This window comes from Lepidochelys olivacea (genome assembly GCF_965140295.1).
Source record: "Lepidochelys olivacea isolate rLepOli2 genome assembly, chromosome: 8".
Taxonomy (NCBI): domain Eukaryota; kingdom Metazoa; phylum Chordata; order Testudines; family Cheloniidae; genus Lepidochelys; species Lepidochelys olivacea.
The window spans coordinates 83,377,765-83,394,689 of NC_140418.1; the positions used below are offsets into that span (position 1 = coordinate 83,377,765).

At 36.9% G+C, this 16,925-nt stretch overlaps 2 protein-coding genes across 18 annotated transcripts in view; one reads left to right on the plus strand and one right to left on the minus strand.

Moving 5' to 3' along the window:
• Positions 1-7,143, plus strand: part of FUBP1 (far upstream element binding protein 1) — a 40,380-nt gene extending 33,237 nt beyond the window's left edge. For 2 of the 9 annotated variants that reach the window (XM_084637814.1, XM_084637815.1), the window contains 3 exons: positions 3,301-3,443; positions 5,908-5,954; positions 6,833-7,143. In XM_084637814.1, coding sequence (XP_084493940.1) covers positions 3,301-3,443; positions 5,908-5,954; positions 6,833-6,863 — 221 coding nt within the window. In that variant the 3' untranslated portion in view covers positions 6,864-7,143. Of the gene's footprint in view, positions 1-3,156; positions 3,217-3,300; positions 3,444-3,778; positions 4,517-5,907; positions 5,955-6,832 lie in introns of those variants that run through there. The other 7 variants (XM_084637808.1, XM_084637809.1, XM_084637810.1 and 4 more) reach the window with 7 other exon arrangements.
• A 3,785-nt stretch (positions 7,144-10,928) lies between these two features.
• The window catches only part of NEXN (nexilin F-actin binding protein), a 46,456-nt gene continuing 40,459 nt past the window's right edge, over positions 10,929-16,925 (minus strand). For 8 of the 9 annotated variants that reach the window (XM_084637890.1, XM_084637894.1, XM_084637891.1 and 5 more), the window contains 3 exons: positions 13,050-13,235; positions 11,473-11,833; positions 10,929-11,364 (listed from right to left, as the gene is read on the minus strand). In XM_084637890.1, the coding sequence (XP_084494016.1) occupies positions 11,351-11,364; positions 11,473-11,833; positions 13,050-13,235 (561 nt within the window). In that variant the 3' untranslated portion in view covers positions 10,929-11,350. Of the gene's footprint in view, positions 11,834-13,049; positions 13,236-16,925 lie in introns of all 9 variants that reach the window. The other variant, XM_084637895.1, reaches the window with a different exon arrangement.

The following is a 16,925-nucleotide window of genomic DNA, read 5'->3' on the forward strand; positions in this document are numbered from 1 at the left end:
AGTTGGAAAGTGCTTTGGGATATAACTATATACAATAGCCAGCTCTATCTTGTATTTATACAATTCAGAAATTGGAAGCCTTTGCATGGTACCAATACACAATTCTGTACATTTCAGCACCATACTTTAACTTTCTTTTTTCTTTGACCCGTATCTAATACAAAATCTCTAGCTATAATTGAAAGTAGGTATGTGAAAGCAAATTTCTTGTTGAAGTCACCAGAAGTATCTATTTGACCACAATATTGGAGGAGGGTAAATGCAAATGGCATGTTACAAACTATATAACTTCAGCTCTTAAATTTGCATTTGGGTCATAATTTACGTTTTCTTGATCAGGAACAGAAGGTAAAGCGTCTCTTCTGTCTACACAGTTTGATCAAGAGAAAGTAGAATTTTAAATTTTCTTACAGGAATAAGTGGTATCGACTGTGCTGGTTTTACCTCACTAATATGATAATGACAAAAATCATTAACCCTTAGGAAAACTTTTAATATCCAAGTGTATGTAAACTGAACACTGGCTGATTTTGCTCCAGTGCTGTGCCAGGGAGAAATTTTGGTTATCAGGAGGTGTGAATCCCTCCTTCTGGGAGCTATTAATAGGAGAGAGGCTGTGTCAAGAGATCAAGCTATGGGGATGGAAAGGGTTCGCTGGGGAGCTGTAAGGAGTCTTATAAAGTGAGCCATGTTTAGGAATAGAAGACTGGGCTTCTGGAGATGTGAAGGGAAGAGTTGGAAAAAAGTTACTGCATGCAATAGAACAGGCTACCTCATATTTACAAAATGTAGGAACTGGAAATCTTTGCATGGGGCGTACACCCAATGCATTTGCAGAAGAAGTTTGGAATAAACAAAAGAAAAACAGAAGGGATGTCTTTCACTCTGGTACTTCCTGTAAATCCTTTGTTTCTTATTTTACTATGTTTCTAGCTGATTTGTTTCCTCAGAAGATCCAGGTTTGTTTAAAATTTTTCACTCAGTGAGCAGGGATCAGTTTGAGTTGCAGGAACTAAAGTGTTTTCTTCTTTTTATTTTTGCGGTTTTCTATTCTCCCTTCATGTCTCCCAAAATAATAAAAAAAAAAAATCTAGGAACCTTACACACCTTGTTAGCCAAGATTATAAAAATTAAGATATATCTTAATGTATCGGAGTAGCAGCCGTGTTAGTCTGTATTTGCAAAAAGAAAAGGAGTACTTGTGGCACCTTAGCGACTAACCAATTTATTTGAGCATAAGCTTTCGTGAGCTACAGCTCACTTCATCGGATGCATACTTTGGAAACTGCAGAAGACATTGTATACACAGAGATCATGAAACAATACCTCCTTCCACCCCACTCTCCTGCTGATAATAGCTTATCTAAAGTGATCACTCTCCTTACAATGTGTATGAAAATCAAGGTGGGCCAATTCCAGCACAAATCCAGGTTTTCTCAACCCTCCCCCCCCCCCCCCCCACCACCACCACCACACACAAACTCACTCTCCTGCTGGTAATAGCTCATCCAAACTGACCACTCTCCTTACAATGTGTATGATAATCAAGGTGAGCCATTTCCAGCATAAATCCAAGTTTAACCAGAACGTCTGGGGGGGAGGAAATAAGGGGCAATAGGCTACCTTGTATAATGACTTAGCCACTCCCAGTATCTATTTAAGCCTAAATTAATTTGCAAATGAATTCCAATTCAGCAGTTTCTTGCTGGAGTCTGGATTTGAAGTTTTTTTTGTTGTAAGATAGCGACCTTCCTGTCTGTAATTGCGTGACCAGAGAGATTGAAGTGTTCTCCGACTGGTTTATGAATGTTATAATTCTTGACATCTGATTTGTGTCCATTTATTCGTTTACGTAGAGACTGTCCAGTTTGACCAGTGTACATGGCAGAGGGGCATTGCTGGCTCTCAGTGAGCTGTAGCTCACGAAAGCTTATGCTCAGATAAATTGGTTAGTCTCTAAGGTGCCACAAGTACTCCTTTTCTTTTTGCAAATACAGACTAACACGGCTGTTACTCTGAAACCTTTGGAGTGTTGTGGCCCTTGAATGTCAGTTGCGATGTCCCATTGTCATGCAAAAAGGTGGTGGTAATAATAGGAGGAGTTTGGGGTTTCTGAATTCAGAGGACTTGGAAGGAGGAAGATGTCAGGGGCATCCTTGACCTTCCTTTCAAATAGTAATGTTATTGGTTTGATTTTTCAGTAATAACTGTTGCCTGTTGGATGGAAAAAGTGAACTTGTTCTATTGGCATATTCCATGTACCTTATTGCCTTCTGCTTACAGCTTTGAGCACTGTTGAATGAGGCAATAGTTCTTAATTATAATTCTCCAATTATTGTGTGTGTTGAGAATAAATTAGAGAGCTTGAAATTTGGAGGTCAGAGGGAAGGAAGTGGAGCTTGGGGATTGTCGTCTTTTGTGGAATATATTAATAAAATATGTGCTCTTTGATGGAAGTGCTTAGCTCTAATAGTGTTAAACAAATCTTGAGATTTATTTCAATTTGCTTGGGTAGAAAATCAATTAACTTTAAATTTAATGAATTAACAGCTGGTGTGTTAGTAAATGCAGCCTGTGCAACAAGATCACTTTTTGTAATCTGACTACTTAATTCCTCTCCCTTGCTGATCTGCATTTTAACTGAAAATACTGTCAGTTGTTTAATTCAAGTAAATCCAAGTGGGCATGCTTGGAAAAGAAAGTGTTGTTCTTCCCACCCCCCCACCCCCCAAACACACACCCACAAGTGTGCTCTGGAACACGTTTCAGCAGAAATCCTTTTTATTTTTTGCTGTTAAAAGTATTAACATACAAGGTATAAATGACAAAATGTGAGTATTCATGTGCAAACTTCCTGACTCCTGCATGCTGCTTTCTATAAAGGATGTCCTCAAATTCAGTCACATAGAAGTAGTAAAATCTGTGTTGTTGATATTTAAGCATATTTGAAATGGTAGTGTCCCAGAGTTAAGTGGCTCTATAATATCAACAGGAAGAATAGCATTGTGTAAATTGCTTAATATTTACATGTATGCTATTTTTAACTTTTTTATTTGGACCTGAAATCCACTGAGGCAGAATACCTCTGTCTTTGTATATATGTATAATTTTGGTGTACACGGGAGTCTTTACATTAAAATGTGGGGGGTTTTTCAGGTCAACAAGGGCAGCCACAAGATTATTCAAAGGCTTGGGAGGAATATTACAAGAAGCAAGGTAATGTTTGCTAGAAATGAGATTATTTTTAGCTTCTTTGTCTTTGTTACAGCAAAAAAGTTATGTAGTCCTAATTTATTTTAGGTCAAGCAGTTCCAGCTCCAGCTGGGGCCCCCCCAGGTCAGCCTGATTATAGTGCAGCATGGGCTGAATACTACAGACAGCAAGCAGCGTATTATGCCCAGACAAGTCCACAGGGAATGCCACAGCATCCTCCAGCACCACAGGTATAAAATTCTATGAATTATTTTGTGTTTTTATAAATATTTTTTTTGCATGTCTCCTGTTTTGTTACCTTTGGAGTGTGCATCCTTTTTTTGTAGCAAAATAACTCAGAATAATTAGTAAATGACTTTTACCTGGTGAGTTCTCTATCTCTTCAGAACGCTCAGTGCTTTTGATTAAAAATTTTTCTCCCTCAGGGTTTAGAAAACCATGCAAGAAGCCACCACCATTTACATTAACCAATTTTTCTTTCTTAAAGGCTTCACTCCTGAGTTAGCTCAATTTAAAGGATTTTCTTTAACTTTTTGTGTATCTCTTATGTATCTCTTCTGCACAGGGCCAATAATAAGAAGTGGACAATACAGTATTTGCTTCATTGTGTGGGGGAAAAAACCTTTGTTAAATGTATGGATGCAGACGCCTTGATGAAGATCTTAATTTTGTTTGGTTTAAAAATAGTGTTTTTGAAAATGTACAAAATATCTATCACTACTGATAGGAGGTAATATTTCTGTGTAGAAATGAAAATTGGTTTGTTTTTAGTATATTAGTGTAGATGTACACATTCCAGCAAATGTATTTGCAATTATTATGTGGTCAATGCTTTGTGATATAAATGTACTTTTTCAATGTATACTTTCACTTTTAAAATGCCTGTTTTGTGCTTTACAATAAATAATATGAAACCTCCTGTGTCGGTAAGTTGGATATGTGGGTATTTAAAGAATTCTAGGACTTACTAGTAATGCTGAATTAAGGTATATGTACCCAAATGAGATTTTTTTTCCCCCCATGAAATCTTAGAATGAGTTAAAAAACCTGTCATTGGCATGTTTTTCCCCTTTTCAGAATAGTTGTAGATGGAGGATCTTTCATTTATTGTATTTTGCTGTCTAGCACCAGTAATCTTGATACCTTTATTTTCTTTCTATTTGATTAAAAACTGCATGTGTTTAAAAAGGTGATCTTTTGGCATACTTCCATTGCATTAACAGTGAAATTTCCCTTTTTATACATGACCACTGTTTCAGACCTGTACAGCTGCTATAAGTTAACCTTTCTGTTTTTAATTTGATACTTACTTGACTGTTTCAGCATAACTATTTTAAACATTTTTCAGATTAGTTATAAAAGGTTTTTGCTTTTATAATTAAATGTTCTAAGCATTCAGTTTGCAGTAGTTCATTTCAAAAATCAGTGTAGAAAGGTGAACGTGGTTACCAGAATTGCATCTGACATTGAAACTTTATATTTTGTTTGGGGTGGGGGGAGTGGTTGACAGAGAACTTCATTCAGTACAGATAAGTTCTGTTGTGTAAATGCTCAAGACCAGTTGTTGAATCAAATTATTTGATATATTTTTTTGTTACATTACTGCTCGTACTCAAAATCTGATATTCTGTTGAAATTCATTGTTTGCTGTTTGCATATTTATTGGCTCTTTGCATATATTAGACTACATGCAATACAGTCTGTCTTGCCATTGTCTGTTGAAGTGCAGGTTTGATCCAGCCAGTATAGAACTAGCTCTATAGGGGTGAGGAGGACTGTGCTGTGTATCATCCTTGATTGTTCCTTCAAGGAGCATTGCACTGTAAGTACATCAGAATGACAAATTGATGAACTGCAACAGTATCGTTTGTCAATGTTCCACATAATGCAAATGCCATACTTGTGTGAATATTATGTTGGAATACAGTGCTAATATCTTAGGAAATCATAACTGCTTCTTAATTCAGAAACATAGGTGTGCATATATATATGTGAGCTTTATGGGTAAGTATTCTTGAAATGTTCAGCAATAGCTAAAGAAAATCTTGTGTTATCTAAGTAATACAACATTTTTCACTAGTGCTCCTGAGACAAAGGTTGTATTATTTAGCTTATGAAAATGTGCATATCTTGTTAATATGAAAGTGATTGGAACTGCTTGATAGACAGAAGTTGTTTTGTCTTAAGTTAGTTTGCAGACATGTAGTGATGCAGGTATATGTTAAACTATTTTATAAGCCTGTATTAATTAGCCTTATTTTTTGGAGCACCATTTGTTGCATTGAGAATACTTTTTTAAGGTGGCTGCACAGAGAAGTAAAACTTAAGGCTTGAAATTTGAAGTAGTTTTATTATTCAGATAATTAGCAATGTATTTTATTGTGTTTGTAGAACCTGGAGGGAACTACCTTACCCCTTTTTAGATTAGGAATTTTAGTAGTAGTTTGAAACAAACAGCTAGGAAGATATTGCAATCTTTAGTGTAGGATATGAAGTTTAATAGTTAAGATATTTTGCATGATACTTTTGTAGATGACCTTATAGTAGAATGGTGCATTTATTACTAATTAAACTGAACAAAATTAAATTCACTGGATTCTTTATCATTCACAAAATGGAGGCTGTTGATTTTGATTCATTTAAGGTATAAAATCTTTATTAATTGCAAACAGTGCAATTATTTATACTTCACAGTGCCTTCCCAGACCTTCCACCTTAGGTTCTGCTGCAAAAAGCAACAGGTAAGCACAACCTAAGGAAGTATATAAATACATATTTCAGTACATTAATGTTGTCCCTGTGAGATTTTTGTGGTTGTGTATTCAAAAGCAATCTGCTGATTTCCCCAAATGCATTCTGTTACTCATGGTTCCATTTCAGTGGAAAGTCTCTCAGTTGTTTAAACAACCGTTCACATTTCTGGGTAAATGTATCTTTATTTTTTAGAAAAGATGAGTGGATTGCTGCAATAATTAAACTTAATCTGAATAAGTCATTTTTTGTTACTTTTTCCTCAAATAGCTGAATTGTAACAATTTAACAAAGGAAAACAAAACTTTTTTCCCCCCAAGATGCAGGAAATACTTGGTTAGAAACTTCAACAGCCTTCACAAATGTTTTTATAATTGGCAGGTCATTATTCCCACCCCACCCCTAAAAGCTAAATAGAATACTGTGTGTTTCTCTTGTCACTGGAACTGATAACTTGACTTTTTAAAGAAGTTATACAACATAATATTAGTGAATTTTTTAGATAAACTAGTTTGCTTATCCATCTGATATAGTAGGAAAATTGACACAAGTTTTGCAGAATAGTATGTCTTACTAGAAAGCATGTGCACAAGTGAAATGTTAACTGTATGGCAAATAATCTTTTCAGTATCTATATAGCAATCAGTATTTTCTGTTCTTTGATACTTTAACTGAATTGCTGTATACTTTTGCCAGTTTAAAATGTTTGTTTTATTCAAAGGTCTGGTACAGTTTTTTAGTTAAAGCAGCATCTCATCAGTTTTTGTTTATTCAATATATAAAATGTGCTGATCCTTTTTCAAAAGTCCTGCTTATATCTATATCAAAGAAAAATATTCAAAAATACTGCCTTCATTTTCACACACAGTGCTGAAGATGCTGCAAGCACCAAATCATAGCTCATAAAATCAGGTCCTGAGATAGTTACTACCAATAAAGAGGAATCCTTTGAGTGTATGCCATTGGTGAGCCGATGAGCACGGACCATAGAAGGGGTCCATGTAGAAGGTAAAATTGGCAAAACATGTATCCCATACATAATGGTGTAGGGTATAATTTTTCTGTCTGATCACTTCTCATTCTTTAAAGTGCTATTTGCTTGACCATAAATGTTCAATAATCTGTTTAGTTTTAAAAACTATGTGGCTAATAATATTAAACTATATATTTTAATTTATATTCTTCTGAGCAGTCAAGCTTAGATATATTTACCTTTTGAAATTAATAGTTGCACTTAATTCCCTCAAGCCACTTCATTTTTGTTTACTTGTAGTTTGATATGTAACTCTCATTTATTTTTCACATGAGAACTAGGTATGTACCCTAGTGGGGTTTTAAATCCTAAGAATTTATTGTCTGGGGCGGGATTTCAGTTTCACTTCCTTAAACATGCTGCTTTTTATTTCACCGTTACGTGAATATTTTAATAATTAAAATCTTAAATTGAGTAAATTTAGGAAGTGGGAGGAAATAGAAAAGACAGGCCAGTTATTTGGATTAATGAGGGAATGTGAAAGTCATAATGGCTTCAGTTTAGTGTTTGTGGCATATTGATTTTCAGCTCACTTATTGCTGGACTTATAGGCATATTTTATGCTAAGTGTAGTGTTATTATTTAAATCAGTCTCCAAACAGTATTTCTTTTTAGAGGACAGAAGATCATTAAATTACTAGAATCTTATTTCTGAGCGAAGATTGTTTTGTGTTTGGTAGAAAAGTAATTGAACTTTCCAAAATGGGACGTTAAATATATCTTGATTTGATAGAACCTCGCAAATGAAATAGGAAGTTGAGAGTACCGCAGTTTTAAAAGGGAAGTAGGGGAAGTGTAATGTTTAATATAGTAAAAGCATTTACAGATCACTTTCTTCAGCCTTTATACTGTAGGACATGGCATGAAATACAATGTCAGCTGGAAGAATAACCTTCATTTAGAAGTATTATAGTGTGTTTTGGTGTCCAGGCAGGTTGTATTATTATTCACTGCACAGCCTATCTTACGTGAAATATTTCATCTTCTTCCATAAAAGTTTTATTGGATGCTAGAAACTATTTTCCCCCCTCATGAAATAGCTTTTCTATGTTTCCTTTGCATGTTGTAAATTGGCAAAATTTGGACCTTCCAGTAAGCATACAGTTGACAGGGTTCCCTCATCCCTAGTAATACCCTATAAAACTCTCATGTATATGCACATATTTCTCTTATGCATGTGAGATGCATTTTCGTCCTGAGAAAAGTGTTCTCTACAGAAACTACCCGTGTGTAAAAAGAAGATTGGCTTTATAAGGCTACTGTGATGGGAAGTGTCTTAGGGAGATGCAGCTTGGACTTGAGGTAAATTGAATGCTTTACAAAATGTGGTTTTGAGCTTGCATTATTGACATTGTATGTAATATGGGTACACATTAACTGTATAACATTTTTGTATGGTTTTATGATTTTCTCAATAAATGTAAAATGATGGATAGTACAAAATAATGTTTGTCTTCTTTCCCCCTCTTTCCTTCTGGCTTCATATTGACTTTCACATGTCTGCGTCAGATGGAAAATACATACAATTGTGATTATTTTCACAGTACGATATAAATTAATGCAAGAAACACTGAAATGTAAGGCTGGAAACTAGTCCTTGTCATCTCCTGAACTAGGATCAGACCAAGTATACCTAGACCATTGCTGACAGGTTTTGGTTTAACCCCGGGGGGGGGACTTTTTGACCAGAGGGCCACATCTGAGTGGGGAAATTGAATGCAGGGCAGGGAGTTGGGGTGTGGTAGCAGGTGAGGTTTGGGGGGCAGGGGGTTGGGGAGCAGGCTCTGGCCCAGCGCCGCTTACCTGGAGCAGCTCCAAGGTGGCAGTGGTGCTCCCATGCCACTCCTGGAAGCGGCTGACAGTATGTCCCTGCGGCCCCTGGGGGACGGGGCAGAGGGCTCCGCATGCTGCCGTCGCCTGCGGTACCTCCCCCAAAGCTTCCGTTGGCCACGGTTCCCTGTTCCTGAGCCCTCTGCCCCCCACCCACTCCAGAGGCCACAGGGATGTGGTGCCAGCCACTTCCAGCAGCGGTGTGGGGCCCGCGGCGCCAGAGGGGTGGCAATCCCCCAGGCCTGATCCAGCCCCATGGGCTGTTGTTTGCCCACCCCTGGTTTAACCTGTTCTTAAACTTCCAGTAATGGGGATTCCACAGCCTCCCTTGATTTACTCCGGAACTTATCGTTAGAAATTTTTCCTGATACCTCCATTGCAGCAGATTAAGCTTGTCCATACATAAGTGACGAGGAGAACAGCTAATCACTGTCTTTTCTCAAAACTAAACATACCCATTTTTTTAAATCTTTCCTCATCAGTCATCTGATTTTAAACCTTGGTATCACTTTTGTTGCTGTCCTTTGGAATAAGCATGATGCCCAAAACTGGGGCCACTGTTCCATGTGCGGCCTTACCAGCGCTGAGTAGAGTGGGAAAAGCTGTCTTTCATACAATACTCCAGTTAAAACACCTCAGATATTTGCCTTTTTTGAAACTGCATCACACTGTTGACTTGTATTGCTAAAAAGGATATGGAGGCTATAATGGATCAGAAATTGAATACAACTGCCTAGCCCAGTTATTTGCCATTTTGTATTTATAGATTTGGATTTTTATTTCCACATATATTACTTTGCACTTGGCTTTTTATACGTATACTCTCCGCTCCATTATCCAAGTCACTAATGAAAATATTGAATAGTGATCAGACCCAAGACCTACCCCTGCTGGATCCCAGTGGATATGTCCATCTAATTTGACAGCAAACCATTGATTGTACTCAGAGTTAGTTGTCTTTCAACCAGTTGTGTATCCATCTTATAGTAATTTCATCTAGACCACATTTGCCTAGTTTGGTTATGAGGAGGTCATGTGGGACTGTCAAAAAGCCTTACTGAAATTAAAATTTACATTTACTGCTTCTCCCTTTATCCATTGGGCCAGAAACCCTGTCAAAGAAGGAAGTAGGTTGGTTTGGCATGATGTGTTCTTGACATTCATGTTGGGTATTACTTATCACCTGTTATCTTGTAGGTGCCTACAAACTAATAATTTAATAATTTTGTGAAGAAACACTACCTACGTGAAATGAAGCAAGATGTATTTGACAATTTATCTTCTAATTGTAATATTCAGAAGACTGTCATGCAACTGATCAGCAAAATAATTCCGTCAGGATATATCTAATTGTAATTGTTCACTGAGAACCAGAAAAAAAAGTTTAAAAAATATGCAGCTGATACAAACAAATAGAACCAACAACCAGAATATAGAACTTATAATAAAACCTCAAACAGTCATTGTTTTATTTTCTTTAAGAACATCTTTCAAAAGGATTGCATGAGAATTCATTTGGGTACAGCCTCTAGCTTATTGTATTTTATTCCTCAATATAAGTGCTGAACCTCAGAAAAAGTTGAAGCATGTGTACTTTGTATTAAAAAAAAGTCCTATGAAAAGTTGGACAGGCTGATCTGAACAAAAATCCGTTTTGAGACACTGGCACGTACATCCATTTGTTTTGTGGATTTCCCATAAAAGAATTAATGCTTAGTCGTCTTTTCACTTCAAAACCAAACATATACACTAAGATGCAGTAACACAAATTGCAACCAGGTGAGGATGAAAATGGGGTTTGTACAGCAGCTACTTTCTCCAATATATCCCCAAATGTACTTTCAACAAATTTTAGTTTCATGTGCCAAATGCTATTTTGATGCAGGGGTAATGGTAAAGTAGTGGGTGGGAAACAACCTTCAAAAGCAAGTCGTGGTACTCTTAGAGTTATCAAAACTTTAGTGATGAATTTACATTAGCCTGTAATCACTAATAATTACACATCCCATTACTACATTGAATGTAAGTATTTATGAAAGCTGATTGAAAGGAAAATGTTTCATTAAACAAAACAAAGTTTAAACCATTACATAACCTTTTATTGTTTAAAAATAGTACATTACTTTTATTCCAGAAACATTCACTTTTGCCTGGTAAGTCTGAGACAAAATAAAGCAGCTAAAAACTTAGTGCTCATGCAGAATGTATTCCTACCTCTCGAACTTCCAGATTGTGTATTTAACTGTTATACTACAGAATAATTGGCCTTCAAAGGTAGGAACACAAGTACAATTCAGTTTTTTCTATAGTTGGGCTTTTTCATACCAGTCCTTGTTTTAGTGTAACACGCCTCTGATACCAAATTTCACATTGTAACAGAACTTGAACACTCATGCAGTACAAAGGATATCCCTATCTGATATAGGAATGACACTTTCTAGTTTCCTTTTATTGGCCCCACCACAGAAAAAGAGATGGATGCAGTAAGAAAGTTGAGAGGAAGGTTCCAGCAAAAGTAGAGCATTAGTAGTCGTCAGCTAGAAAAGAAAAGGAGAGTCAAGAAAAATGGAATAGACTTTGTAACAGGAAAGGGGTGTAAAGTAATTCAGCACTCGAACAAAACAAGATAAAACATTAACTCTTACTTTCAATGGTGAGAATACAGGTGCTAGCTGCTGTACCTCTGCTATTGACCGCTTTACACATATATTCTCCTTCATCTTCTGGGAAAGTTTCTGGTAAGTAAAGGCAGTAAGTTTCTCCTCTTTCAATGTACTGATAGTCCTCGGAGTCCTGCAACATTTCCCCTTCAAACCACCATGTGACTTCAGGTATTGGCTCTCCCGTAATTTTAACAGTAAATCTTACTGGCTCACTATCTACAACTGATACATTCTTTAGGGGTTTCTTGAACCATGGAGCTCCTGACCGAGCTTGGTTCTCTTCATCTTCATAAGTAGAACCATTTATAATACTTCCCTCTTCCTCCTCCTCCTCTTCCCTTTTCTGTGTTAAAAATAAATTGATTTAGAGAATTTCAAACACTGCAAACTGTTCATGTTATGACAATGCCTCGTAAACCTTTGGCCATATGAAAGTTAGAAAAAACTAAAATTTTGGGGAAAGGAGATGGCAACTCCAACGCAGGCACACTGGATAATAATGGATTATGCATCAATATTACAATCTATATACTGAACAAGAAAGGCATAATGGGAAAGTTAAGGAAGACGGCTTAATATGGGGGTGGGGTGCAGAGGTGGAATCTGGGGAACAATATAAGAATGTATGTTGCTTCCTTCTTATTTAAGAACTGGCCAAATGTTTAAAGGAAAACATATCTACTTTCTCTACAGCATTATGTATGTATTAGAGCTGTTAAAGTATTAAAAATATTAATTGCAGTTAGTCATGGTTTTAATTGCACTGTTAATAATAGAATACCAATTTAAATTATAAATATTTGTGGATGTTTTTCTACAAGTCGAAGCATGAGGAGGCATACGAATGTTTAGCACATCTGACACGTAAGTACCTTGCAGTGCTGGCTACAACAGTGCCATACCGAATGCCTGTTCACACTTTCAAGTGACATTATAAATAAGTAGTGGGCAACATTATCTCCCATAAAGGTAAACAAATTTGTTTGTCTTAGCGATTGGCTGAACAAGTAGGACTGAGAGCAGCTATGTTTAAAAAAAAAAAATTACGCATTTGTAAGTTGCACTTCCACAATAGAGAGAACCTCACATTGAAAAATACTATTTATTTTATTTTTTACAGTGCAAATATTTGTAATCTATAATATGAAGTGAGCACTGTACACTGTTGTAATTGAAATCAATATATTTGAAAATGTAGAAAAACATCCAAAATTATAATAAATGTAAATTGGTATTCTATTATTTAACAGTGCAATTAAAACAGACTGATTAATTATTTTTAAATTAAGTTAATTTGTTTTGTGTTAATTGCTTGAGTTAACTGTGATTAATTCCGTCAAACAGGAATATCTGCAAATTCCAAAAGCAATTTTACTAGATATTTCATTATTTCAACTGTTTCTGTAAATTTTTGCAGTATCAAGACGATTGTGATTATGGTAATGTTGCTACTAACGTAACAATCCAACACTTAAAACATGCATTTCACTAATATTAAATTAATAGAAAATCCTTGGTTCTTGAACATCTCTGGAGAGGGTATTTTTAATCCTCCATACCTTCTGTAATGCAGCATCAATTTCCTTCTGTTCAAACTGCATACGTAGTAGTTTTTGTTCCTCAATTCTTCTCTGTTCCTCCTCTTCCCTTGCCTTTGCCATTTGCTCAAATCTAGCCTTCATGTTTACTTTATGGGTGAATGGAGCCTCAGATTTCTTGGCAGGCTTCACATCTATCTCATCATCCTTTTCAGTTTAAGGAATAAAAAAATTCAGTAAAATAATAAAGTTCAGAACTTCACTTTTAATCATAATACTGACAATAGACTGTACCAATAAACAGTAAATAGGCTAGCTTAAAGCTGAAGGGTTCATGTTATGCTTGTTCCTGGGGGCAGCATGACCCAGCCAGAATGCTGTAGCAGTTAAAACCTCTTAAGTATAACAGCATCTGAACGCTGGTCTAGACTGGGATTTAGGGGTTAGATATTCACTAGGTAGCTTTACCATTATGAACCTTAAATTGAAATGAAGCAATAATGCTTTAAAACATGCTAAATTAATTTAAAACCCAGGCTCCCTATTATAAACACAATTAAAGGCTAGGTTGTCTTCACTGCCAAAAAAAAAAACAAAAAAAACTTTATGGTGAGATGCCTATCCTGAGCTTCTTATTTTAATGTAAACTTCTACTAGATATAGGGCACTAGTTGTTACCTATATACAATCCTATACTTTGCCACACCTGGGATTTACCTCAGCTAGGTACATCAAACAACAACTACTCTGCTTTATCTCCACAGGATGTTACACTGAACTATTTCAAGACAAAGTCTTGACAGTAGCTGAGTATTCCTACAAGGGTCAGTTTCAAGATACTTTGTATAGCACTCAGCACAAGTTCCAATCTTCATTAAGAGATTTCTGGGCACTATTCCCCATATAATATTACACTAGCTCTTGTGTATGAAGGTCAAATTTTCTGGAAGGGAGGCTGAGAAAGAAGATGACCAACTATGAGAACAATGTTGCTTTCGCACCCCCCCCCCCAAAAAGCTTTGCATAAATAAGCTAAGTGAACAAAGAATTGCTCTGCTGTTTCCCCTCAATAATTAGTGTGGTGGTGGTCAGGATTGTGGTATACGTGTAAAATCCTATACATCAGCCTGCTATCCTGGGCCTACATAGAGATATGTGGTACTCTGTTCAAAGAAATTGTAGTGCAAGAAAGTAATAGACAAAATAGAAAAACGGGTTACAACAACCCTTTAAGCACTTGTCATTTCTTGTTTCGGTAAGGGCAGGGGAGACAATTTACTGGGTGGAGCTTAACTGTAAAGCCTCCCCAAACCCTTCTTGACTATTCCCAAGCTTCCTGTGCTTCTTTTGACCATCTTTTTCTATTTAAAAAATAAATAAAAGCCCACCCTGCTTGTTTTAGAAAACTGGTGGGGATTTTCTTTTTCCTCTTAAGCGATTTGTTACAGCAGTCCCTATGCCAAAAGGGGGGGGGGGGGAATTCTCCCTTCTGCAAGAAGCCTTTAAGGAAAAGGGAAGCAAAAATAGGTTAAATTGTACTGTACCACTAACACGAAGAACACAACTGTCCCTTCACTACTAAGGTGCCATACTTCAGTGTTTCCTTTTTCTAAACCTCTCCCTTCACACTGAAAACTCGTTAGCTCCTTTTTTTAACCTGTGGCCTTCTCAGAATTCACTTTGAACACTGACCATTCAATCCTAGCCTCCTCTCCAATATGACTTTCCCCTGCTGTCACCTCTGTTCCCAAACGGAAGCAATTGGGAACTGGTGAGGAAGACAGGACATGATAGTAAAGAGGATTTCTGGGGGGTGCAGGGGAGGTCTACTATCAAAAAGGATGCATCTGCCAGAAGTCAGCTCCTCTCTTAACTTCGGGGATTGTTTTTTCTTATCTACCTGGAAATTAGCTTGTTTAGCAAGGGTTAAAAAGGAAAAATACCTGAAGAAAAGACAGAAGGGAAAGGAAAATAAAATAAGGCAAAATAGAATGTGGTGAGAAGGAAAACCATTAGAATAATTTCTTAAGATTTGTTATTTAAAAGACATTTTAATTTTAACAGTATCGAACCATAATATGGACAGTGTCCAAAGCCACAGTCTGCTGAGGTGATTTTATGCCACAACTTAGCAGCAGCTGACTTTCAAAAATTAAGGAAATTAGTTAGGGAAGTGGAGTGGACTGAAGAACTTACGGATCTAAAGGCGGAGGAAGCCTGGGATTACTTTAAGTCAAAGCTGCAGAAGCTAGCGGAAGTGCATCCCAAGAAAGGGGAAAAAATTCAAAGGCAGGAGTTATAAACCAAGCTGGATGAGTGAGCATCTCAGAGAGGTGATTAAGAAAAAGCAGAAAGCATACAGAGAGTGGAAGATGGGAGGGATCAGCAAGGAAAGCTACCTGATTGAGGTCAGAACATGTAGGGATAAAGTGAGACAGGCTAAAAGTCAAGTAGAGTTGGACCTTGCAAAGGGAATTAAAACCAATAATAAAAGGTTCTATAGCCATATACAGAAGAAAACCAAGAAAGAAGAAGTGGGACCGCTAAAGACTGAGGATGGAGTGGAGGTTAAGGATAACCTAGGCATGGCCCAATATCTAAACAAATACTTTGCCTTAGTCTTTAATAAGGCTAATGAGGATCTTAGGGATAATGGTAACATGACAAATGGGAATGAGGATATGGAGGTAGATATTACCATATCTGAGGTAGAAGCGAAACTCCAACAGCTTAATGGGACTAAATTGGGCAGCCCAGATAATCTTCATCCAAGAAAATTAAAGGAATTGGCACATGAAATTGCAAGCCCATTAGCAAGAATTTTTAATGAATCTAAACTCAGGGGTTGTACCATATGACTGGAGAATTGCTAACATAGTTCCTATTTTTAAAAAAGTTGGGGGGGAAAAGTGATCTGGGTAACTACAGGCCTGTTAGTTTGACATCTGTAGTATGCAAGGTCTTGGAAAAAATTTTGAAGGAGAAAGTAGTTAAGGACATTGAGGTCAATGGTAAATGGGACAAAATACAACATGGTTTTACAAAAGGTAGATTGTGCCAAATCAACCTGATCTCCTCCTTTGAGAAAGTAACATGATTTTTTAGACAAAGGAAACGCAGTGGATCTAATTTACCTAGATTTCAGTAAGGCATTTGATACGGTGCCACATGGGGAATTGTTAGTTAAATTGGAAAAGATGGGGATCAATATGAAAATTGAGAGGTGGATAAGGAATTGGTTAAAAGGGAGACTACAGCGGGTCATACTGAAAGGTAAACTGTCAGGCTGGAGGGAGGTTACCAGTGGAGTTCCTCAGGGATCGGTTTTGGGACCAATCTTATTTAATCTTTTTATTATTGTCCTCAGCACAAAAAGTGGGAGTGTGCTAATAAAGTCTGTGGATGATACAAAGCTGGGAGGTATTGCCAATTTAGAGAAGGACAGGGATATCATACAGGAGGATCTGGATGACCTTGTAAACTGGAGTAAAAGTAATAGGATGAAATTTAATAATGAGACGTGTAAGGTCATGCATTTAGGGATTAATAACAAGAATTTTAGTTATAAGCTGGGGATGCATCAATTAGAAGTAACGGAGGAGGAGAAGGACCTTGGAGTATTGGTTGATTGCAGGATGACTATGAGCCGCCAATGTGATACGGCCATGAAAAAAGGTAATGCGATCTTGGGATGCATCAGGCGAGGTATTTCCAGTCGAGATAAGGTGTTAGTACTGTTATACAAGGCACTGGTGAGACCTCACCTGGAATACTGTGGGCAGTTCTGTTCTCCCATGTTTAAGAAGGATGAATTCAAACTGGAACAGGTACAGAGAAGGGCTACTAGGATGATCCGAGGAATGGAAAACCTGTCTTATGAAAGGAGACTCAAAGAAC